At 40.7% G+C, this 25,291-nt stretch overlaps 1 protein-coding gene across 1 annotated transcript in view; it reads left to right on the top strand.

Annotated features, from left to right (window-relative positions):
- The first annotated feature begins 1,521 nt into the window (after positions 1-1,521).
- LOC143925629 (uncharacterized) overlaps positions 1,522-25,291 on the top strand; it is a 197,101-nt gene continuing 173,331 nt past the window's right edge. Inside the window, exons 1-5 of the mRNA XM_077450096.1 lie at positions 1,522-1,708; positions 2,460-2,655; positions 9,385-9,656; positions 14,044-14,201; positions 19,682-20,045. Coding sequence (XP_077306222.1) covers positions 1,522-1,708; positions 2,460-2,655; positions 9,385-9,656; positions 14,044-14,201; positions 19,682-20,045 — 1,177 coding nt within the window. The remainder of the gene's footprint in view (positions 1,709-2,459; positions 2,656-9,384; positions 9,657-14,043; positions 14,202-19,681; positions 20,046-25,291) is intronic.

Here is a 25,291-nt window from a genome sequence, read left to right as displayed (position 1 = left end):
CTGATGTCAGTGCTCTCTGTCACGGTGCTGCTGTCAGTGCTGTATATCACGGTGCTGGTGTGAGTTCTTTATGTCACGCTGCTGATGTCAGTGCTCTCCATAACGGTGCTGCTGTCAGTGCTGTATATCACGGTGCTGGTGTGATTGCTTTATGTCACGCTGCTGATGTCAGTCCTCTCTATCACGGTGCCGCTGTCAGTGCTGTATATCACGGTGCTTGTGTGAGTGCTTTATGTCACGCTGCTGATGTCAGTGCTCTCTATCACGGTGCTGCTGTCAGTGCTGTATATCACGGTGCTGGTGTGAGTGCTTTATGTCACGCTGCTGATGTCAGTGCTCTCTATCACGGTGCTGTTGTCAGATCACTCTATCACAGTGCAGGTGTCATTGCTGTATGTCACGCTGCTGGTGATCATCTCCTGCACCCTCTTCTTTGCCTACCCTGGTCCCTGACCTTCCCTCTCCTCCATTGCCTTCATGTGCTCCACAGTCCTAAATTGTCACAACAATTTCCCATATAAAAAAAGAATGCTTGTAGTTGTCGATCCCAGATTCACCTCATACATGTGTTATGTCATTGGCCATGTGGTGGGACTATGTTTGCACAGCTATTAATTATTTTGTGGCTGCAAATTTGACCTGTAGGTTTGCGAAGTTCGCCTCCCATTGAAGTCAATGGGGCCTGCCGCGAACGTTCCAGTTCGCGAACTATCGGCCGCGTTCGTGGTCCGCGTTCGCGAAACATCCCATCGGAAGTTCGTCCATCACTACTTATAAACTTTTTTTTAACCAGTGTGGGGATGTAAAGGGCTTCCTCAGTGATCATAGCATTGCACACATTACAACTGTGACATTTGTAGAATCCCTTCTCTCTGAAAACCAGGATTTAGGGGTAATATATATCTTTCCATGATCAGTCTGTACCAAAAAACTCCCAATGATTTGTTTTTAGAATATACCACTTGAGGTGGTTGTCTACTTACTGATGGTTGCCCAGTGTCTTCTTCAAGGATGTGACTGTTTTTATTGAAGGCTTTTATAACATTTCCTGGAAGAAAGGTTACCCTTTTGTGAAATAAGCCCTTTCTGTGTGGTCCTGTTGTGGTTTTAGGCTTTGGAGTCCTTTACATGGCTTAGTGGAGGTTATGATCTAGGATCATGTCGAGGACCTAGTGCAGCAGGTGCTCATTCTTCTGCTCATGTGCAGAGCCATCAGCATAGAAGCCCAAGACGATAAAGGTCTAAAATGTGCACACAAATGCGCACTGGTGCATACATGCGGGCACGTGTACGTACACATAGGTGTGCGTACGCATCCACAGATTCTGGTGTCCAGCAGCCTATTTAAACTGAGAGTCTGCCTGGCCTCAGAGCTGGATTGTCTTCAGCTCTGGTTCCTGATTCTAATCCAAGTCGGCTAACCTTGTTCCTCCTGACCCAACTATGTCTGACACCTCTCTTGAATCAACCCTGCCTGTTGTATCCGCTCCTTGCATATGTTACCGACCTCAGCTTGGATTTATGACTACGTCTCCTTTTCCTGATTTGACACGTTACCCACTTCTGCCTGTTCTCGTCCTCGAACCTGATCCTGATTCTGCACTTGCTTGCCTGGCTGCTGCTGAACAAGCCTTGTGTTCAGACTCCAAACTACCACTTGAAGGCCTTTTGTGTCTCAACAGCTTCCAGGAACATGCACACTTTCACTGTATTAGCAGTCCCTATCTCCACTACCAGGGGTACTTGGATGGAAATTGTGCAAGAGGCCACTTTCATCATCTCAGGCTCCACAGTCAGGTACATGACAGATCATTGTTGGATAACCCCTATAATGTAGCAAACATAGCAAACACATATGACCCTGAGGGGAATATCAGTAGACTAGTAATCAGTAGACTATTCTTTAGGTTCTCAGGGTGCGTGCTCTGTTATGCTAGCAAGGTGTTCCTATCAGTCTTTTTGATGTCTAATGAAGTATACTGGTGACTTTCTCTGACTTTGCCTTGACATCTAGAAAGGTAATATCAGCGCACAAAATTTCAGGATTGAAAACAATGCATTTATTAATGAAAATAGAGAAAAACAAAATACAAAAACCCCAACAAAATCTTGAATCCCTTTCCCTGGGATATGTCCTGGTAATGAAAATGTCATCTATATACCTCGACCAACATTTAGAGTAGGTAAACCATTGCATAGAGCAGGTAAATTTAAAATCTTTGCTATTAACAAAAAAAATCTATTATTAATAAAGGGTTTAAATAATTTATAAAGCACTGGCATTTTTTCTGCATTTTTGTATTTATCAAGGGGATAAAGGGTTCCAGCAGCTGGAAAAATATTATATGTGGTTTAGACATACACTATAGTGGAAATGAGGACATTTTGTAGATGTGCAGCCTCTACGATGACTTACATACATTCTATTTCACAGCTCCTTTATTTTTGTTTCTGTACAGTCGCCAGTGTGTTCTCTATTGAAGATTATTCAGTGTGTGGTACCTCTGTGGTTTCCAGTCGGATAGTTGGTGGTAAAGATGCATTGGATGGGGAATGGCCCTGGCAAGTCAGCCTGCACTATGAAGGATCACATATCTGTGGTGGTTCCCTTATCACACCTGAGTGGGTGCTGACTGCAACACATTGCTTTGAAGAGTGAGTATAACATTTTTGTTTATTTTTATATTCATCAAGGACCAATAATTCTGTTTTGTGATGAACTGTTTTCATCATATACAGCTTCACTAACTTATCTTTTACAAGCCTCTAGTCAATTTAGGAGTAGTAAACATGTATCAGTGAGGGTAGACACTAGTGGTCATCAAAGTTACATATAAAGTTACAGATAAAGTGGACGGTCGATATTATGTAACTGGAGTCCTACAGTGAACATTGGACAACATTTTGGTTGTCTTAGTACTGGGCTTCCAGGAGGTGTTTGCTACATAACATCTCTTGGATATTACCAACCAGGAGCACTGTTAGAGATTTTTACCTGCCCAGGTCTACATGACAACAGGAGGGAGTGTCAACACCTGCCTGACCACATCTCGTATAAATGGGCACTTAAGTCCGAGAGGGACCCCATAAAACTGCACAGTCTATACACAATGTACCTCGGAAACTGAAAAGCAGAAACCTAGAGATGTCAGTATGTGTGCTGATGTACACTACAGTGCCTTGTGAAAGGATTCGGCCCCCTTGAACTTTTCAACCTTTTGCCACATTTCAGGCTTCAAACATAAAGATATAAAATTTAAATTTTTTGTGAAGAATCACCAACAAGTGGGACACAAATGTGAAGTGGAACAAAATCTATTGGATTTTTGAAACTTTTTTAACTAATAAAAAAATGAAAAGTGGGGCGTACAAAATTATTCGGCCCCCTTGCGTTAATACTTTGTAGAGCCACCTTTTGCTGCGATTACAGCTGCAAGTAGCTTGGGGTATGTCTCTATCAGTTTTGCACATCGAGAGACTAAAATTCTTGTAGATTTTGCTGTATGTTTGGGATCATTGTCTTGTTGGAAGATAAATCTCTGTCCCAGTTTCAGGTCTTTTGCAGACTCCAACAGGTTTTCATCCAGAATGGTCCTGTATTTGGCTGCATCCATCTTCCCCTCAATTTTAACCATCTTCCCTGTCCCTGCTGAAGAAAAGCAGGCCCAAACCATGATGCTGCCACCATCATGTTTGACAGTGGGGATGGTGTGTTGAGGGTGTCTGAGTTGAAAGTTTAGAGGGACGGCCAGGTCTTGGTAGATTTGCAGTGGTCTGATACTCCTTCCATTTCAAAATGATCGCTTGCACAGTGCTCCTTGGGATGTTTAAAGATTGGGAAATCTTTTTGTATCCAAATCCGGCTTTAAACTTCTCCACAACAGTATTACGGACCTGCCTGGTGTGTTCCTTAGTCTTCATGATGCTCTCTGCGCTTTCAACAGAACCCTGAGACTATCACAGAGCAGGTGCATTTATACAGAGACTTGATTACACACAGGTGGATTTTATTTATCACCATCAGTCATTTAGGACAACATTGGATCATTCAGAGATCCTCGCTGAACTTCTGGGGTGAGTTTGCTGCACTGAAAGTAAAGGGGCCGAATAATTTTGCACGCACCACTTTTCAGTTTTTTATTTGCTAAAAAAGTTTAAATTATCCAATAGATTTCGTTCCACTTTACAATTGTGTCCCACTTGTTGGTGATTCTTCACAAAAAATAAAAATTTTATATCTTTATGTTTGAAGCCTGAAATGTGGCAAAAGGTTGAAAAGTTCAAGGGGGCCGAATACTTTCGCAAGGCACTGTATATTGCCAAAAGTATTGTCACGCCTGCACATTTACACGCACTTGAACTTTAATGGCATCCCAGTTTTAGTCTGTAATGTCTTAATCTCTTCTGGGAAGACTGTCCGTAAGGTTTAGGAGTGTGTCTATGGGAATGTTTGACCATTCTTCCAGAAGAGCATTTGTGTGGTCAGGCATTGATTTTGTACGAGAAGGCCTGGCTCGCAGTCTCTGTTCTAATTCATCCCAAAGGTGTTCTATCGGGTTGAGGTCAGGACTCTGTGCAGGCCACTCAATTTCCTCCATCCCAAACTTGCTCACCCATGTCTTTATGGACCTTGCTTTGTGCACTGGTGGGCAGTCATGTTGGAACAGGAAGGGGTCATCCCCAAACTGTTCCCACAAAGTTGGGAGCATGAAATTGTCCAAAATGTCTTGATATGCTGGCGTCCTAAAAGTTCCCTTCACTGAAACTAAGGGGCCAAGCCCAACCCCTGAAAAACAACCCGCACACTATAATCCTCCCTCCACCAAATGATTTGGACCAGCGTACAAAGCAAGGTCCACAAAGACATGGATGAGCAAGTTTAGGGTGGAGGAAATTGACTGGTCCTGACCTCAACCCGATAGAAAACCTTTGGGATGAATTTGAGCGCAGATTGTGAGCCAGGCCTTCTTCATCAGTGCCTGACCTCACAAATGCGCTTCTGGAAGAATGGTTAAACATTCCCATAGACACACGCCTAAACCTTGTGGAAAGCCTTCCCAAAAGAGTTGAAGCTGTTATAGTTGCAAAGGGTGGGCCAACTCAATATTGAACCCTAAGGACTAAGAGTGGGGTGCCTTAAAGGTTTATGCGTGTGCAGAGGTTAATGTATATAACATTAACCTAAAGCATGAAGCATGTACTAACATCAGCCATGTTCTCTCAAAAAAGAAAATTGATTATACAAAATATAAAAACATACAGGTACTGTATACCTAGGCCCCACTCTCTACACTTCCTTAATTTCCTATGGATATTCCTGATTTTGGCACAGGTGGTGGCACTAACTATATGCCATTCTAGGCATCCAAACTTTTTTGTGCGACAAAGATGTCATGTATACATTTTAATGCATCAACGTACATTGATATAGACATTACCTGCTCGATGCCTATCTGAAGGACATAAGTCAATACAAAAGAAAAAAATATATACTGTACATTGCACATCTGAACTTGCAACTTCACAAATCCCTTCAAATTTTAACATTAGTATGGTCTCGTGTCAGGGTATACCCCAACTCCATTGTTATATGATTGTGTTTCCACCGGTCCATCCAAGTGTCAGGGTCAGTAACAAAAGGGTGAGAATCAATGTCCTCAAATGATCGATCTCCTATAGGAATTAGCTTCAAATCAACAGATTATGTCCAGATGAAGATTTGGCCATGTGAGGTTCACTGAAGAGGACTCAATAATAGGGTGTAATATGCAATGTTCCACTCTGGGAGCTGAGACGTCCCCTGAATATTTGTATTTAACACTACATATCTCCACCATATATAATTAAGAAAATGAAGAGATGTGGTGTGTAGGGTTTTAATGCAGATAGGTATACCTGTATGATTTTATATTTTGTATAAGTGGCCTTTTTGGGGAGCATGACTGATACATGGCTGATGTTGGTACATGTATCATGCATTAAAGCGGAAGTCCACCCTAAAGTGGAGCTTCCGCTCATTGGAACCCTCCCCCTCCTCCGGTGCCACAATTGGCACCTTTCAGGGAGGAGGGGGGTGCAGATACCTGTACAGTACAGTTATCTGCACCCACTTCCGGGATAGATATCTGCAGAAGGTACGCCCCTTTCCGCAGAATCTACGCCCCTTTCCGCAGGTCCCCCGCTGTCTGCTGGGAAACACATGGATCCCAGAGACAGCGAGGGCCAACCTTATTGCGCAGCGCGACTCGCGCATGCTCAGTAGGGAACCGGGAAATGAAGCCGCAAAGGCTCCACTTCCTGATTCCCATACCCAAGATGGCGGCGGCAGCACCCGAGAGACGATCGAGAGATCGGCTTCGGGTGCCGACATCGCGGGCACGCTGGGCGGGTAAGTGTCATTATTTTAAAAGTCAGCAGCTGCAGTATTTGTAGCTGCTGGCTTTTTAAAAAAAAAAAAACGGCGGACTCCAGCTTTAAGCATCATGAAGGCATTGGTGGGCTCAAGTTAAACATTTCATGTGTGGCCCTTTGTTTCATATATATTTCTATTACCCAACCTAAAAAGGATGCTACGTGATAGATACAAAGATGTAAATATATCAAGCACGGTGCTGTCCCAACCTATCCAGTTCCTCCAGAATACTTCTAAACAATATATATTACATCCACTCCGGGCGTTGCTGCTCTTACTGGAGTCCACTGGGTGGCAGACAATCCTAAAAAGTACAAGAGCAAGAAAGAGCGCACACCAGCCCTAGTGCATTTTTCAGGTCACCTGAAGAAGGAGGCCACGCCTCCGAAACATGTTGTCACGGAAACAGTTTGTTAGAGCCAGCGTTAGAGCCAGCACATACGCCGAGAGATCCGCCCCCCGCCGCGAGTGACGTCATCCACAGCCGGCAGGTCCGTGAGTGTGAGGCGCGGAGAGAGGGATAGCGTACCTGCAGCAAGCAGGCGAAGTGAGTGTCTGGTCACCTCTGCTGTTAGCCGCTGCAGGGAGCTTGAAATCGGGGAAGGAGGTAGCCGTGGAGGCTTCAATTGTCAATGCAACAACCAAATCGGCGGTTTGTGAGTGAAAAACTTGGCTTTTTTATTCTTTTATTAAGTCTAATAAACGTTAATGCACTAGGGCTGGTGTGCGCTCTTTCTTGCTCTTGTACTTGCTACGTGATAGAGAAGAGGTAACTGCAAATCCAAGGATGTTTGAAACATAGGTTGTATCCCTTCAACTCGGCAGACTCTCAAAATGATTAATGCCCTGTACACACGGTCGTATTTTCTGATCCTGTGTGTGCTCCTTCGGACTTTTCCCGTTGGAATTTCCAACACACAAAATTTGAGAGCTGGATCTAAAATTTTCCGACAACAAAATCCGATCGTTTAAATTTCGATCGTGTGTAGACAATTCCGACGGACAAAGTGCCACGCATGCTGAGAATAAATTACGAGACGAAAGCTATTGGCTACTGGCCTCTTTATAGTCCCGCCGTATGCTTTGTACATCACCTCGTTCTGAACGATTGGATTTTTAGACAGATTTGTGCGACCGTGTGTATGCAAGACAAATTTGGGCCAAAATTCTTCTGAAAAAAATCCGAAGGATTTTGTTGTCGAAATGTCCGACCGTGTGTACAAGGCATTAGAGATAGGACTGCAGTACACTGGGGTGCAGTGACAAGGTCACTGTGGCTTGTGCATGTGTTTTTGCGAATGTGTGCAAACTAAACACCTTGGTCTTAATGTGAATTGTTAGACAGGGTAAATTCAGTTTGTTGCAGGCTGGCTGGTTAGTCAGCTGGGAATTTTTGTTTGTTGTTTTTTGTCATGCGTTGCCCCTCCATGTGCTCCTTGCTGCAAAGGCCAGTTATAGGTTGGGGTGGTTGCCATTTTTCCTTTTTCTATATCCCTCTACTTCCATTTCTTTCTACAGTGTCATTGGGTGGGCAACATGGCAGGAAAAGCTTTTTATACATTTCTTGTATTACCAGCTTTTATGTTCCTCCTTCAGAGTAAAGATGTTTAAACAATTCTTGCTCTGAAAGGATGCGTCAGACTGCCTGAATGCAAGAGTTCCCAGAGAGCTAGGATCCGAGTTTTGGTAACCAGAGAAGTATATTATATATGCTTAAAGTGGTTGTAAACTCTCCCCCACGACTTTGGCTCATGTAAATCAGCATAAAAAACCCTAATGAACACTGCTTGTAGATATCTCCTTACTTGCTTAGTATTGTTGTAATCCTTTTTGTTCTTTAGAATGACGTCACTGAGCATGCCCAGATCTCCCCTGATTTACGGCACACTCTCTATGTGCTTGTCTATCTGTTATCAGGACTTCCTACGGCACAACGCTGAACTCCCAGGAGGCTGCAGAATCATTCAGAGCTTCCTCCAACACACCATGTGACCTGACATGCAGTGTAAACCTGGCCATTACTGCAGTATTATCAGCTGAAGCTGATAAGACTGACATAGGCAAACACTAGATAATCGGCACAAGTAAATACTATGAAATAAAACAAGTCAGCTATGAGCAGCGAAGCAGGGTTGCCATAGAAATGTTGTATTGAGAAGGAGGCTTGGTTAACAGGACAGGAAGTGCTCAATGTAAGGGCGGAAATACACTCCACTGTGGACTCAGAAAACAATACGTAAGATGGCGCTGCCTAACCCCTGGAAACAAGTTTTTTTAAAGTTTCTTTAAACAGTAAGTAATATGTGATTTGGGCTGGATTACAGTGGCTATAGTCTGATAATTACTTATTATAATGGACTAAATGAAAAGAAGCATCAGAGTGGCAGAGTTTACTTCCTATTTAAAAATGCTTTTCCTAACCTTCCAAGGTTCCTGCAAACGAATGGAGTTTTACTAATGGAGGCTCGAAATGGCCTTTAGTCTTGCCAGCCTTTAGGATGGAGGCAGCTGCTCCTTTTGCCCAAATGGTTGAAGTGGCCCCTGCATGCATCACTTACCTAGACACTCCACACAAAAACTAAGCCCCAGCTGTCTGCCAGGCACCCCAGGTTTTGTTTTTAGGATTTTTAGGATGCACTACCATTGCCCTCCCTTCTTTCTACTTCAATTCTTGAGTAAAACATTGGGAAAAATGTACTTAAAGTGACTGCTGACTAATTTCTATAACATTTGGCTGAGGGGCTCACAAAGGACTGGTGGTCCTCAACTATGGTTTCCAAGCCTGAGGGTACCCAATGCAAATGGCTCTAGGCAATGAAAGGGGGTTAAACATGTGAGTATAAGGATGTGATGGTAGGTAAAAGAGGGGTGTATAAATTTGGAATACAACACTGGAAAATGGAATACTGCACTGTCTACACAAGCAGATAGCATCTCATCGTAGAATTTTCTGTACCGTTTTCTTTTTACAGTCCTGACGAGATATGGGAATACGAAGTGTATTTGGGCCTATACAGGCTGGATGTGGACAGCCCTCATACAGTTGTTGCCAATGTACGGAATATCATTGTTAATGACAATTTTGTAAGCACTGGAGACATCGGAGACATCGCCTTGGTGCGCCTAGACATGACTGTCAACTATACTCAGTACATCAAGCCAATCTGTCTACCATCTTCCTCAGCCACCTTCCCCTGTGGCACTGAGTGCTGGGTGACAGGCTGGGGTGATATATCTTCTGATGGTGAGTATATGGAATGATTAGCAATGTGATTTCACTAATTTTCCATGCCAAGGAGCCATGACAATTCCTTCACCTGCTTTTTCTCTCCAGAGGGATTGCATTATCTTTGTTTAGGCATCATCCAGGGTCACCATCTACTTCCTGATATGCTGGTTTAGAGATGACACAATCATGTAAATCCTGGTGCTGGTGGGGTTTTTGGAATTGTGGGGTGCCGGTGATAGGGAGCAGTGATCTCTGTCATGTTCTAGTGAGCCAATCCTCCTTACAGTTAGAACACACTGAGGGAACTCACAGTTAACCCCTTGATCGCCCCCTAGTGTTAACCCCTTCCCTGCCAGTGACATTTATACAGTAATCAGTAGCTCTGATCCTTGTAATAAATCTATCCCCTATTTTGTAGACGCTATAACTTTTGTGCAAACCAATCAATATACGCTTATTGGGATTTTTTTTATCACAAATATTTAGAAGAATACAGATTGGCCTAAACTGATGAAGACATGTTTTGGGGGGATATTTATTATAGCAAAAATTAAAAAATATTGGTTTTTTTTTCAAAGTCTTTTTTTGTTTATAGTGCAAAAGAAACAAAAAACAAAGAGGCGCTCAAATACCACCAAAAGAAAGCTCTATTTGTGGGAAAAAGAGGATATAAATTTTGTTAGGGTATAATGTCGCACGGCCGCGCAATTATCAGTTAAAGCGGCACAGTGCCGTATCGCAAAAAATGCCCTGGTCATTAAGGGGGCAAATCCTTCCGGTCCTTAACTAGTTAAAAGACGTTTGGAGACCATCATTCGAAAATCAACAGGTGCAACTTTATCCTTGCAGACACATATGAGTATGATGTTTTCCATGGGGCATGCACATTTGAACCAGGGACCTATTGATCTGTAGTTCAATGCTTGCCAACTTAGCTGTACCAAAACTTTTTTTCCAAAATCTTTATGTTAGCCCCAGTTCACATGGTCGGACATTTCGACCACAAAATCCGTCAGATTTTTTACGATTGGATTTTGTCCGAAACTGGTGTTGCATACACAAAGTTGTCGGAAAATCCGATCGTTCGTAATTTATTTTTTTCTCTTCCTGAAGAGACGTTTCCAGACATCATTATAAAACTATCAGGGATGATGCTTGTAGGTGTTGGAACCTGAATTTGAGCTAGCAACTACTTGATCTGCTGTGTTGTGACAAAATGTTTATTTTTTGTTGATAACTTTTTTTGGTTTTGGGGTTCACCATTTGATAATCAAAGGTTGGAGAACTATACCACCGATTTTTTTTCCGATTTTTTTTTAGTATTTTGTATTTCTTTCTGTTAAATATTGCTCTACCTGAAAATATGTTCATAACTTTTATTTTATAGAGTCTTTTGGAGTGCACCATTTGAGAAGCAAAGATTTGGAAACTTTTCATTGTCTATTATTGTTATCTTTTCTAGATAAGTAGTTTGGAGAGTACTGTTCAAAATTGTAAACTTTTCCTGCATGAATAAAGAAAGCTGAAGTCTTCAAGGGGGCACCCAGATTTAAATTGGGGATCTCTACCCTATGTCTAATTTGAAGAATTGCTCCCAAGGGCCTATAGACAGCTAGAAAAAAATTGGACTGAAAAGAATATATATAAAAAAGTTATTTATTACATACAAATATATGGAAAAAAAACACATGCATTAAAAACTGCATGAGCTCTGGTATGCATGGTATCCAAACATGAGATGTCAATATTGCAAATATCAAGAAAGAGTTTCTTAACACTAAATGCTATTACTCACAGAAGAGCTCCAATGCATTTCAATCGTATACTGTGACAGAACCGATCCCACACTCCGATTGAGTGCTTCCGTCAGTATACCGCTTTCTAAGTCTGAATATAGATATCAGATATTCCAACCGCTCAAAAGCACAAAACAAGACGACACTTGCTTAGCTGCTCAACATGGACTCCTTTATTAGAACCAAAATGACAAGTATTTATAATATAGTAGAAGACTAAAACCTAACTTAATAAGCATGAGCTAATTATCTAAACCAACACTCAGACTAGTTGACTGAGGGATAAGACTTTTCGGCTCCTAGCTCACTAACAATTCAATAAACATTACCATAAACATCAACACAGGGTTAATTAGCTCAAACAACAATGTGTGGAATATGATTACAAGCCAGACTAGACTCATTTACATTATACAAGCCAACATACAGGTGGCTGGAGTTCATGACATTAGCATCTGACAGTGTGTGTCCCAACAGCGTGAGACAACACACATTTTATATATCTATCTATATATATATATATATATATATATATACACAGCATTGAATCTGACTAGCACAGATTATCGTGGGGTTCTCATTCACCCTGTGCCCCTTAAAATCCAGGGCCCATAATCAGTCTGCAAGAGGCTCGCATTCAGTCCTCTCAAAAAGCAGCTAGGTCTGTCACATATACTTTTCTGATCTTCCTCAGGGGGATGAAGACATCGAATATCACAAAACATATCAAGGTTAAGGCATTCTAAATGGAAAAAATTCTAGCTCATAGCCAATGGCATGTAGTTACCATCATCCCTTCTAATGAATACAGATTCGAAAAGACCTCTGTTTGGTGGGATTATAAAGGCAACAATATAGAAAAAAAGGAAATTATAAAAAAAATATGTATTAATTTAATGTACAAAATCTAGGTATAATCAATAAGGATAATACATCAATGGTGTTCAGTAAGTTATTGTATTTTTTTTTTAAGGCAAACTCTAGACTTGTAGTAAGTCTAGTCTACTTCTAGTAATGCTTTCGATATATGTATAATGGATTTTGTTCAATATATTATAGAGAATGTTACAATATTTCATCCTTGAAGAGGATTATATTGTCTAAAATATCGAAACGTGTTGGAAGACCCGCTTATTCTGTTACCACCAGCCTTCTGGAGGTCCTGGGACCCACAAGCGGATAATATCATTCTTTCACCAAAATTGTTTTTAGATGTTATCCAGAATGTATATTGTTTTGTCTTTTTTTTTGTGATGTATTATCCTTATTGATTATGCCTAGATTTTGTACATTCAATTAATACATATATTTTTTATAATTTACTTTTTTCTGTATTGTTGCCCTTATAATCCCACCAAACAGAGGTCTTTTCGAACCACGCCATTCTAAATGAAGAAGTGTACATATATGGTCACATCACCCAATTGGAATACTATATCCTTGATATGTTTTGTGATATGTGATCGGAACGTGTTGGGGCTCTTCTGTGAGAAATAGCACTTAGTGTTAAGAAACTTTTTTTTGCTATTTGCAATATTGACATCTCATGTTTGGATACTATGCATACCAGAGCTCACACAGTTTTTAATTCATGTGTTTTTTTCATATATTTGTATGTAATAAATAACGTTTTTTATATATATTCTTTTCAGTCCAATTTTTTTTCTAGCTGCCTATAGGCCCTTGGGAAACAATTTTTCAAATGAATCATATTTTGGGCTAGCAGCACTTTCTCTCCACCCAGATGCATGGGTTTCACTTGATTACTCTACCCCCATGTCGTCCTCTGCATTTTCTGCCCTTTTATTTTTCTTCTTTTTGAATACACTCTTCGAGCAAATGGGTTTGAAAGCTTTTCATTTGAAAATCAAAGGCTATCACCCTTTCTTACATAAAAGGTCAATGAATTACAGGGACACCCATATTTAGGTGCCACTCAACCTGCAGTCGAATGCGCAACCACTAATGCCGCATACACACGACCGGTCTTTCCGGCAGACTAGGTCTGACGGAATCATTCCATCGGATAATCCGATCGTTTTTCTTTCAAAAAAAATCAGACGGACCTAGAAATAGAACACGTTTCAAATCTGTCCGACAGACTCAATTCCTATCGGGAAAACCGTTCGTCTGTATGCTGATCCGACGGACCAAATACAATGCAAGGGCAGCTATTGGCTATTGGCTATTGAACTTCCTTTTCTAGTCCCATTGTATGTCATCATGTTCAAAACTAACGGACTTTCGAACAGACTTTAGTCCATTCGTGTGTGGGCAAGTCCGTTCGTTCGGAAGTCCACCGTAACTCCGTCGAAAGACCTTTTCTGCCGGAAAATCCGGTCGTGTGTACGCGGCATAAGTTACACTCCCACATTGTTTGACAAACTTTTTTTTTCGCTTTCTATTTTTTTTTTCCTCTTCCTGAAAAGATGTTTGCAGGCCATCATTCAAAACCAGAATAACCATTGCTTTCACACACCAACAGGGAGCACCCACATTTGAGCTGGCAACCTTTTGATCTCCAATCAAATGCTCTACCCCAAGTTTTCATGGCTTTATGGACTTTTGTAACTAATGATCTTCTTGTTGTCTGTGTTCATCGCCAGGGACAACACCTGTAAATGGGACCCTCCAGGAGGTCATGGTTCCACTTATTGACCATAATACATGCACAGAAATATACAACATCGTGGGATCCAGCATACCCATCCACTATGATAGGATTTGTGCTGGCTACAGAAATGGACAGAAGGATGCCTGCCTGGTGAGTGACACCATTTGCGTTGAGGCACAGATCACCCGTCCAAGGTCCAAATCTTCTAATATGACAGAGAAGGAAGCAATGCTTGACATCAGTTATTGACAAATTAAGCTAAAAGTTTATCTTTAGGTGTAGATGGAATGGGGGTGTGTTATAATTCCTGACATGTTTTAATTAAGGACTCCCAAAAGTATTTTGCTTTTTAAAGCAAGGAAATTACTTGTATTAAAGGTGGTATAGATACGAGAGAGAGAGCAAGAGAGAAAGAAAGCGAGAGAGAGAGAGAGAGAAAAGAGAGAAAAGAGAGAGAGAGAGACCATCTATTTGAACGTGATGACGTACGATGGGACTAGAAAAGTAAGTTCAATAGCCAGTAGCTAAGGATGAGCCGAACACCCCCCAGTTCGGTTCACACCAGAACCTGCGAACAGACCTAAACTTCGTGTGAACTTTAGAACCCTATTAAAGTCTATGGGACTCGAACGTTCAAAATCTAAAGTGCTCATTTTAAAGGCTAATGTGCAAGTTACTGTCCTAAAAAGTGTTTGGGGACCTGGGTCCTGCCCCAGGGGACATGGATCAATGCAAAAAAAGTTTTAAAAACAGACTTTTTTTGGGAGCAGTGATTTTAATAATGATTAAAGTGAAACAATAAAAGTTCCTTTAAATTTCGTACCTGGGGGGTGTCTATAGTATGCCTGTGAAGGGGCGCATGTTTCCCGTGCTTAGAACTGTCCCTGCACAAAGTGTCATTTCCGCAGGAAAAAAGTCTTTTAAAATCACTTGCGGCATAATACAGAGAACACTCAATGAGTGTTCTCTGTATTACATGAGCTGACAATTCATTCATTGATAAAAATAAAAAAAAAAGCGTGGGGTTCCCCTAAATTCAATTACCAGGCCCTTCAGGAAACCTGCGTTACATCAGAGGGGGGCGGGGTCACCCATGGGCTAGTGGCTTCCCTCACTAGCATCAGAGGGTCAGGGTCAGGTGACAGGTGGCCCCGCCCTCCTAATATAAGAAATGTCAGGCGCTGGGATCCCTGCAGTGTCTCCTCAGTGGAGACAGAAGACGGATGCATGGATGGACTGCGCTGGATTGAAAATCACCCGTCACTGGATCAGATCATCCATCGCTGGATAGCAAGAGTGGATTACCACCGCTGGAATCTTTTTTTTATTTTTTTTATTTTTAATAAAGGTATTTTTCAAAAGTGTGTTTGTCTTATTTAACCATTTTTTACACTTTCTTTGTGAAATGGAGGGGTACTTTTGTACCCCTTACCATTGCAAACAGGGGGGGGGGCGGGATCTGGAGGTCCCCTTGTTAAAGACGGCTTCCAGATTCTGATAAGCCCCCTGCCTGCAGACCCCCACAACCACCGGCCAGGGTTGTGGGGATGAGGCCCTTGTCCCCATCAACATGGGGACATGGTGCTTTGAGGAGTCACAGACCCCCAAAGCATCCTCCCAATGTTGAGGGCATGTGGCCTGGTATGGTTCAGGAGGGGGGGGCGCTCTCTCGTCCCCCCCCTCTTTTCCTGTGGTCTGCCAGGTTGCATGCTCGGACGCGCGTAATTTTTTTTTTAATTTGATGCAGGGTTCCCCTTAATATCCATACCAGACCTGAAGGGCCTGGCAATTGAATTTAGGGGAATCCCACGCTGCTTTTTTTTTTATCAATGAATGAATTGTCAGCTCCCGTAATACAGAGAACACTCAATGAGTGTTCTCTGTATTACGGGAGCTGACAATTCATTCATTGATAAAAAAAAAAAAAAGCGTGGGGTTCACCTAAATTCAATTACCAGGCCCTTCAGGAAACCTGCGTTACATCAGAGGGGGGCGGGGTCACCCATGGGCTAGTGGCTTCCCTCACTAGCATCAGAGGGTCAGGGTCAGGTGACGGGTGGCCCCGCCCTCCTAATATAAGAAATGTCAGGCGCTGGGATCCCCGCAGTGTCTCCTCAGTGGAGACAGAAGACGGATGCATGGATGGACTGCGCTGGATTGAAAATCACCGGTCACTGGATCAGATCAGCCAATCGCTGGACCCCGGAGAGATGATCATCCATCGCTGGATAGCAAGAGTGGATTACCACCGCTGGAAACTTTTTTTTATTTTTAATAAAGGTATTTTTCAAAAGTGTGTTTGTCTTATTTAACCATTTTTTACACTCTTTGTGAAATGGAGGGGTACTTTTGTACCCCTTACCATTGCAAACAGGGGGGGCGGGATCTGGGGGTCCCCTTGTTAAAGGTGGCTTCCAGATTCTGATAAGCCCCCTGCCTGAAGACCCCCACAACCACCGGCCAGGGTTGTGGGGATGAGGCCCTTGTCCCCATCAACATGGGCACATGGTGCTTTGAGGGGTCACAGACCCCCAAAGCATCCTCCCGATGTTGAGGGCATGTGGCCTGGTATGGTTCAGGAGGGGGGGCCGCTCTCGCCCCCCCCCCCTCTTTTCCTGTGGTCTGCCAGGTTGCATGCTCGATGCGCGTAATTTTTTTTTTAATTTGATGCGGGGTTCCCCTTAATATCCATACCAGACCTGAAGGGCCTGGCAATTGAATTTAGGGGAACCCCACGCTGCTTTTTTTTTTTTTATCAATGAATGAATTGTCAGCTCCCGTAATACAGAGAACACTCATTGAGGAGGAGCTCAGATATGAGGAAAGATTAGACATGTGTATACGTTATCGTCCGAATGCATTTTCGTCTGGATTTCGGGGATTTCCGCGTTAGTTTTAACAAAACGATAACGAGCTAATCCAAAAGCCGAAAGATGCAAAATAAAAAAAAAATCTTTATTTTCTTATCCATTATATTTTCATATCATTGCAACAACAGTTCGATATAGATAGATAGAAGACTTGACATGGCAATAGCGATCTGTGTCGAAAATGCGGTTGAATGTGCCCAACCTAACTCTATTAGTCCAAGATTATTCAACATAGAGAGAAAAGATTAGACATTATAGAGATAATAGTAAAGGAGTTGTTAGTGGTCACTGCTGGAATCAGTGGGGGAAGTAAAATGATGATGATGATGAATGTTATTGGCTGATTGGTGGTGCTGCTGCTGCTGCCTCCATAGAAGGGCCAGGAACCATGGGGTCGAACTGCCTGGAGTCGATACGATGAAAAATATGCAGAATACAGTTTGACATGAAGATTCAGCGAAACAGATAAAAACATTGTCGCAAGAGGACATTTACGGTCAAATGCTCCGCCCGTAGGCTATAGAAGAATTCTAATGTTTGACTAGTAATAATAATTAATAATTATAATTATTAATAGTCAAAGAACATTAGAATTCTACTATTGCTTGTAGGCGGGAACATTCGACCGGAAATGTACGATTGCAGCGTCATACAGTTTGGCTGCTCCGTCGAATCTTCTTAGAACATCCGACAGACACCATCAGCCTTCAATTGACAGATTTGACCTTAAATAATTCGGATTTTCCGACAAATGCATTTTTTTAACGGAACTAAATAAATAAAAACGAATTTCAGGAGTAACTAAATACATAAGGGGGATATGATCTCCATGTATAAATACATAAGGGGGGATATGATCTCCATGTATAAATACATAACTGGGGATATGATCTCTATGTATAAATACATAAGGGGGGATATGATCTCTATGTATAAATACATAAGGGGGGATATGATCTCCATGTATAAATATATAAGGGGGATATGATCACCATGTATAAATACATAAGGGGGATATGATCTCCATGTATAAATACATAAGTGGGGATATGATCTCCATGTATAAATACTTAAGAGGGATATGATCTCCATGTATAAATACATAAGGGGGATTTGATCTCCATGTATAAATACATAAAGGGGGATATGATCACATGTATAAATACATAAGGGGGGATATGATCCCCATGTATAAATACTTAAGGGGGATATGATCTCCATGTATAAATACATAAGGGGGATATGATCTCCATATATAAATACATAAGGGGGGATATGATCTCCATGTATAAATACTTAAGGGGGATATGATCACCATGTATAAATACATAAGGGGGATATGATCTCCATATATAAATACATAAGGGGGGATATGATCACCATGTATAAATACATAAGGGGGATATGATCACATGTATAAATACATAAGGGGGGATATGATCCCCATATATAAATACTTAAGGGGGATATGATCTCCATGTATAAATACATAAGGGGGATATGATCTCCATGTATAAATACATAAGGGGGATATGATCATCATGTATAAATACATAAGGGGGATATGATCTCCATGTATAAATACATAAGGGGGATATGATCTCCATGTATAAATACATAAGAGGGTATATAATCACCATGTATAAATACATAAGGGGGGATATAATCACCATATATAAATACATAAGGGGGATATAATCACCATGTATAAATGCATAAGGGGGGATACGATCTCCATGTATAAATACATAAGGGGGGATATGATCTCCATGTATAAATACATAAGGGGGGATACGATCTCCATGTATAAATACATAAGGGGGGATATGATCTCCATGTATAATACATAAAGGGGATATAACCACCATGTATAAGTATTTTAGTGGTCCATATAGTGAACTTGGTAAATGTATTCACTTTACGGTCAATTCAAAAGAACAAGGGGGTACTTTTTGCATTGGGGGGAAAAGATGTTTAACTTCCCCTTATACAGAAAGGCTTCTTCATAGTAAGAGCTGTGACAATATGGAATAGACTCCCCCCAGCAATTAGCTCTAAGATGTAAAGTTGATTGTTAATAAAAAATCAGGATGCATTCCTAAATACATATAATATATTTGGCTAACACCAGATATTGTTGAGCCAGGAAATATCTGATTGCCTTAGGGGGCCAAGGAGAAATTGGAAAAAAATTGGACAATGCTTTATAAAGATTTTTTTTGTTTTGCCTTCTGGATCAACTGTAAATATAGGGTTCTGCATGTGGAAGTTTTCCATCTTGTGGAGGCCAAACACGCTTTGATAAATGATAGATTTATTTTCTGATCAATTACTTTCAATAGGAATAATCAATCTTTAGTCGACAGCCCATTTGATCGTAGGATTTCAATTTATAGGATACGGCCGTAACTTGTGATCGTGAGCTATCAATTTCCTCTTGGTTTCCACCATGTCATCTCATAATCTAATCGATCAAAACACAATCATATTCACAACCAAAGTATCTCATCAAAGCATGTGTGGCCACCATTGTAGCAGTATGCCAGACTCGGCCTCAGTTTTTAAGTTGCCACATAAACTCATTTATAGTCTTTCAGATTTGTTTTTAGATGTACTGTACTTTAGGCACTAGACTCGTTATTATAATTGCAAATTTAAGGAAATAGAAAAATTGAATGAAACATTTTGAACTGTTTTGAAGAAATGGCTGATACCTGAATGTAGACATTAGAGCAGCTAATGGTTGTTGCTTTCTTCCAGGGTGACTCAGGAGGACCTCTGGTATGTAAGGTCCGAGGAGTCTGGTACCAGGTTGGAATCGTAAGCTGGGGCATTGGCTGTGCTGAACCATATTACCCTGGGGTGTACACCCAGGTGACTGCCTACCAAAATTGGATCAGATCCCACCTAAATCAAACATTCAGTGATGTCCGAGATATTCCCCCACCGACACTGAAATGTGGAGGAGACTTCAACAGGAATGGAGGAAGCATCCATCACTTCCACCTTCACTGGACCATGCTTATTATAGCTGCTTTACTCTTCTTTTTATCTATAACCAGTTACTGTCCACCTATACAATCAGTAGACTGTAATGAAGGGTTTAATAGACCACAGAGTGTCTACTAGAGTAAGATGAATATTCAAGCACAACTTAATAATGTGTAAAAATAAAATAGATTGTTTTATTTATGGAAGGTGACTGTTGGTTGAATTTTTTTTATCAATGATACACTGTAGCAATTTCCAAATGAAATTAGTGATGGCCAAAAATTTACACTTTATGTTTGACTTCATTAGTGGGTATAAATAACTTGGGGTTCTGCACTGTAGGGATATACTTGTTTTCTTTTTGGTTACAGTGTTAGGCCTTTAAATGTTTTTGATGTGGTGATTTAAATGTCTTAGAAAGAGCTCTGGGGTGTAAGGTATATGGGTATCAATTTGGAAATGTAAGGAATAATGCTCCGCTGAACCATTTTACCCCAGAATATACACCGTGGTGATATAATAGCCACAAACCCTCTAAATGGGAGTTTTTAGGGCGTGTACAACTTCAAAGAATGTTTAAAAAGTGCATTATTACTGGTATAAATTAAAACATTTTCCATATAAAAGTTTAAAATGAGATGCAATTCAATGACAGATGATCATTTGTGGCAGTCGACATACAGATATGATGAGGGCCAAAAAAGATTCCAATGTGTTTTCGAATTTAACGTTACCTATAGCTTTTTCTTCTTCAGGAGAGTTATTTGGTCAAGAAATAGTTAATGATTAAAAGAAAATGCTTATCCTTTGCTGCCAAATATCATAGAAAGATCAACAGGGAGGGGGGCACCATGCTTCTCCAGCCACTGAAGAATAAGTGAACCCCACCACTGCCGGTGTCCAGTGTCCACACGGTATTTCGTTTTCATAGAGATGTAGAAGAGTACAGTGTTATGTAAGCCAGCCTTTTTCCTTCAGGGTGCCCAGGCACCCTGGGGTGCCTTCAGGTTTCTTCAGGGGTGCCTTGGCAAAATTACAAAAAATTGCTCAAAGATTGTATACAAACCAGAGGGTGGATAAAGCCTGCCTTTTAGTTACAGAAAGCCACTGATTTTCATTGTGCACCATTACAACCTTCTCTTCAGATGCCTCCTAACAACCAATGAGATTGGTTGATAAGGAGGACATCAGGTGGCTGCACAGGATACTTGTTTGCCCCTTCCATGCCCCTTTTTTTTTCTCTACCTGTAGTGGTGTCCAGCCTTACAATCTTATCCTTGTGTGTTAAGCCAGCCATAAATGCATCAAATTTGCTGAACCAGCCGAGATTCGATACATCTACGGGTGTGGGAAAGAAAATCACAACATCTATGGCTTGCCTTAAGGCTAAACGTCTGTCAGGTGACTAAATACTATATTGAAATATGGATATGTAAACTGACTTACCTGTAACAGCATTTATGATCTGTTCAACCAGTTCTGTGATCAATATACGTCTTCCGGAAAGCACAGCCAATTCAACAACTTCACTTCTCTCCTCTGGTTAAATAGAACAGCTTAGTCAAAGCCTCAAACCCTATCTTTTTTTTTTTCTTAAATATATTTCTCAACAATCCAAAGAAAAAGTTTGATACAAATACCACTAACTATTCCATCTTCCATTCAAGGAAAAATACATATAAATGGCATGCATACAATTCCATTGGCCTTAATAAATACCGAGCCCATTGGAACCCAACGTGTGAAACTAATATACCCAGAAGGCCTCATTCCTTGAGATTTCCTTGATTAAATCCCTCCCCCCCTTTCCAATGCCTAAACACTCTGTCAAATCCATAAATGTTGGACCTGTGTGGTGTCATTTTGTGGAAACGCCTAAAACATAGAGATAAATGATGAGCTTTGAAACTTTTCCTAATGTTATTGATATGTTCATACAACCTAACCCTTGATTTCCAAATAATGCGATCCACATATTGCTTGCCACAAGGGCATTCTAAAAGGTAAGTTATATAAATAGCTTCACAGGAAATAAATGCATCAGTTTCATATTTACTTTCATATCTACAATATACTATATATTGTGGTTTGACAGGCAAAACTTTCACTAAAATCTTTCAATACCACAGGCCAGTGTTAACTAAAGATTGCTTCAGTAGCTTTATATTGTATATCATAGTTACACATAAATACGTATGCAAAATAATTAGTTCCTTTTTTAGCGTTTTCTTGATATAAACAAGTGCATCTTTATCCCTCTCTGTTACAGTTGCAATCTCCTTCTCTAGGAATTCTGAACCACACCCTTTCTGTATGAATTGTAATTTAAAATGATTAATTTTGTATATCATGATCTCCCATATATGTCCTCTTCATTATCATTCATTTTCCTCTAGAGACATTTATGATCCAATTGGTATGATGTCCACTATGCACAAGTATGAAACTGTTATGACCAGTTTCCTTAAAATAAGTATGTGTGCAAAATGGTCCATCTGAAACAAAAATTTTCAGATGGACTTTCCTTCTACTTTCCTTTCCTTTCCTTCCTTCTACTATATTGAGAAGAGTATCCTCTTGATAAGAGGAGATTAAGGGGGGGATATGATCAACATGTATAAATATATAAGGGGGGGATATGATCACCATGTATAAATATATAAGAGGGGATATGATCAACATGTACAAATATATAAGGGGTCCATATAGTGAACTTGGTGTTGAGTTATTCACTTTACAGTCAACACAGAGGACAAGGGGGCACTCTTTACACCTAGAGGATTTCATCTCCAAATACGGAAAGGTTTCTTCACAGTAAGAGCTGTGAAAATGTGGAATAGACTCCCTGCAGAGGTGGTTCTGGCCAGCTCAGCAGTTTTGCTTTAAGAAAGGCCTGGATTATTTCCTAAGTGTACATAATATAACTGGGTACTAACATTTATAGGTAAAGTTGATCCGGGGAAAATCTGATTGCCTCTTGGGGGATCAGGAAGGAATTTTTTCTCCTGCTTTAGCAAATTGGATCATGCTCTACTGGGTTTTTTTTTTTTGCCTTCCTCTGTATCAACTGTGGGTATAGAATTTGGGTATATGGGATTGTATGATATTATTATTATTGTTTTTTTGTGGTTGAACTAGATGGACTTGTGTGTTTTTTCAACCTGACTAACTATGTAACTATGTAAGTGAACTGTGATCATTACTATTGATGTCCCTCAAGACATTTTTTCCAGATCTTCCTAAGTTCCCTTCCAGATAAAGAAAACACCTTCTATATATTCTGCCAGCAAACAAGCTACTGAGGTGTGCTCGTAAAAGGTTCTAGCTGATACCCAGACTGACATAAATATGTTATCAAGACTTGGTACAAATGTTGCGCCTATTGCTACTTCATTTAATTGCCTATACAATTTGATCCTACTCCAATTTTGTGTTTGAGGAAAAAATCAAGACATTCAATCAAGTATAACTGTAGTTTTTCAGGAAGATTGGACATCTCATACAATATTTTTTTAGTAGAGAGAAAGGCATCATCGTGGTCAATTATTGCGTTCAAAGTGCCTACCGTAGACCAGAAGAAGCGTGACTTGTTTGCTTTTTGTTTTTATACCTTTTAACCACTTCTCGACCGGCTCACATACATATACGGTGGCAGGCTGGCTCTCCTGCTCAAATCGCCCTATATGTACAGTGGCTCCTTTATGAGCCATAGCAGGCACGCGCATGTCCGCTGCATGGCTGGGGACCCGATGGGCATGGCTGGCGGGTGCGATTGCCACTGGCCACCCAGGATCGTGGGTACGAGAGCCAGAATGGGAATTTGTGTATGTAAACACACAAATCCTCGCTCTGACAGGAGAGTAGAAACATATCTGCTGTTTGTAGTAATTGCAAACAGCGATATGTTTCCTCCAGTCATCCCGATCCCCCCAAAGTTAGAAAGACTAACGAGGGAACACAGTCAACCCGTTGATTGCCCCCTAGTGTTAACCCTTCCCTGCCAGTCACATTTATACAGTAATCAGTGATTACTATATATAGCACTGATCGCTGTATGAATTTCAATGGTCCCAAAAAGGGTCAAAAGGGTCCTATCTGTCCGCCGCAATGTCTTAGTCCCGTTAAAAATCTCAGATCACCGCCATTACTAGTAAAAATAAATAAATAATAAAAATGCCAAAAAAATACTATAAATATATCCCCTATTTTGCAGACTCTACAACTTTTGCGCAAACCAATCAATATATGCATATTGGGATTTTTTTTCTCAAAAATATGTAGAAGAATACATATTAGCCTAAACTGATGAAGACATTTTTTTTTTTAATGTTTTTTTTGGGATATTTATTATAGCAAAAAGGAAACAATATATATATTTTTTTCAAAATTGTTGCAGTTTTTTTTATAGCGCAAAAAAAAAAAAAAAAACGCAGAGATGAGCAAATACCACCAAAAGAAAGCTCTATTTGTGGGAAAATACTGTAAGGACGTCAATTTTGTTTTTGTACAGCGTCATATGACATCCGCAATCGTTAAAGTGACACCGTGCCGTATCGCAAAAAATGGCCTGGTCATTGAGGGGGAAAATCTTCCAGGCTGCTGAAGGGGTTAATAAACAAAAACAAAAAAACAACGTCCCCCAATCTAGATCCATGGTCAATCACAATGCCTGCTGAACTGCCAGACCCATAAAAAAATGTTCCACCCGTGATGAAGGCTAATTGCTGAACGTCCTACTCTGTGGGGTGATAGTTCTGGAATAAGTAAGCGGCGGGGCCACCTGGTGATGCCATCTGGTGGCCCGCCCCCTTGTGACATCACAGCCCACATGCACCATTTTCTGGGTCCGGCGGTGACCCTGGCATCATGATTAATGATGGATTCACATTGGGGGACATTGTTTTTCTAAGTATTTAGTACAGTCTGATCCCATTGGAGTGGCAGGTACTATTATTGTTCTGGTTGTATAAGCCTTTATTATATAAGCATGTTGACTGGATATACAGTAAATGTGTTAACTTATTATCTTAAATCAACCTTAGTAGTTAAATCTGCGATTCTTCTTTACTGTAATGGCCTAATTCCAACAAAAACTGTTGTTTAAAAAAAAAGTTGTGCGTCTTATTTCAGGAACCTTTACTTATTAATGGGATGAGTGTTATCTGAAAGGTGCTGAACTCCGTGCAAGTCAAGTGAAGACATCTTATGATTACAGGTGGATAACATGGTAAAGATGATGAAAAATGTTCTCAGGGGGACTACCGGAAATGTACAAAGAATTCAAACCTGTCTGAAAAAAACCTGCAGAGATGATTTACTGGAAGTTTACTGGAAGTTGGAGAACAGGTTCAATTAAGCATCAGGTGTGGCAAACATTTT

This window comes from Lithobates pipiens, unplaced genomic scaffold (assembly GCF_037356315.1).
Source record: "Lithobates pipiens isolate NorthernLeopardFrog02 unplaced genomic scaffold, aLitPip1_a1.2 Scaffold_22, whole genome shotgun sequence".
NCBI lineage: Eukaryota > Metazoa > Chordata > Amphibia > Anura > Ranidae > Lithobates > Lithobates pipiens.
Note: the sequence above shows the minus strand (reverse complement) of the source record. Positions and strands in the feature narration are given on the sequence as shown.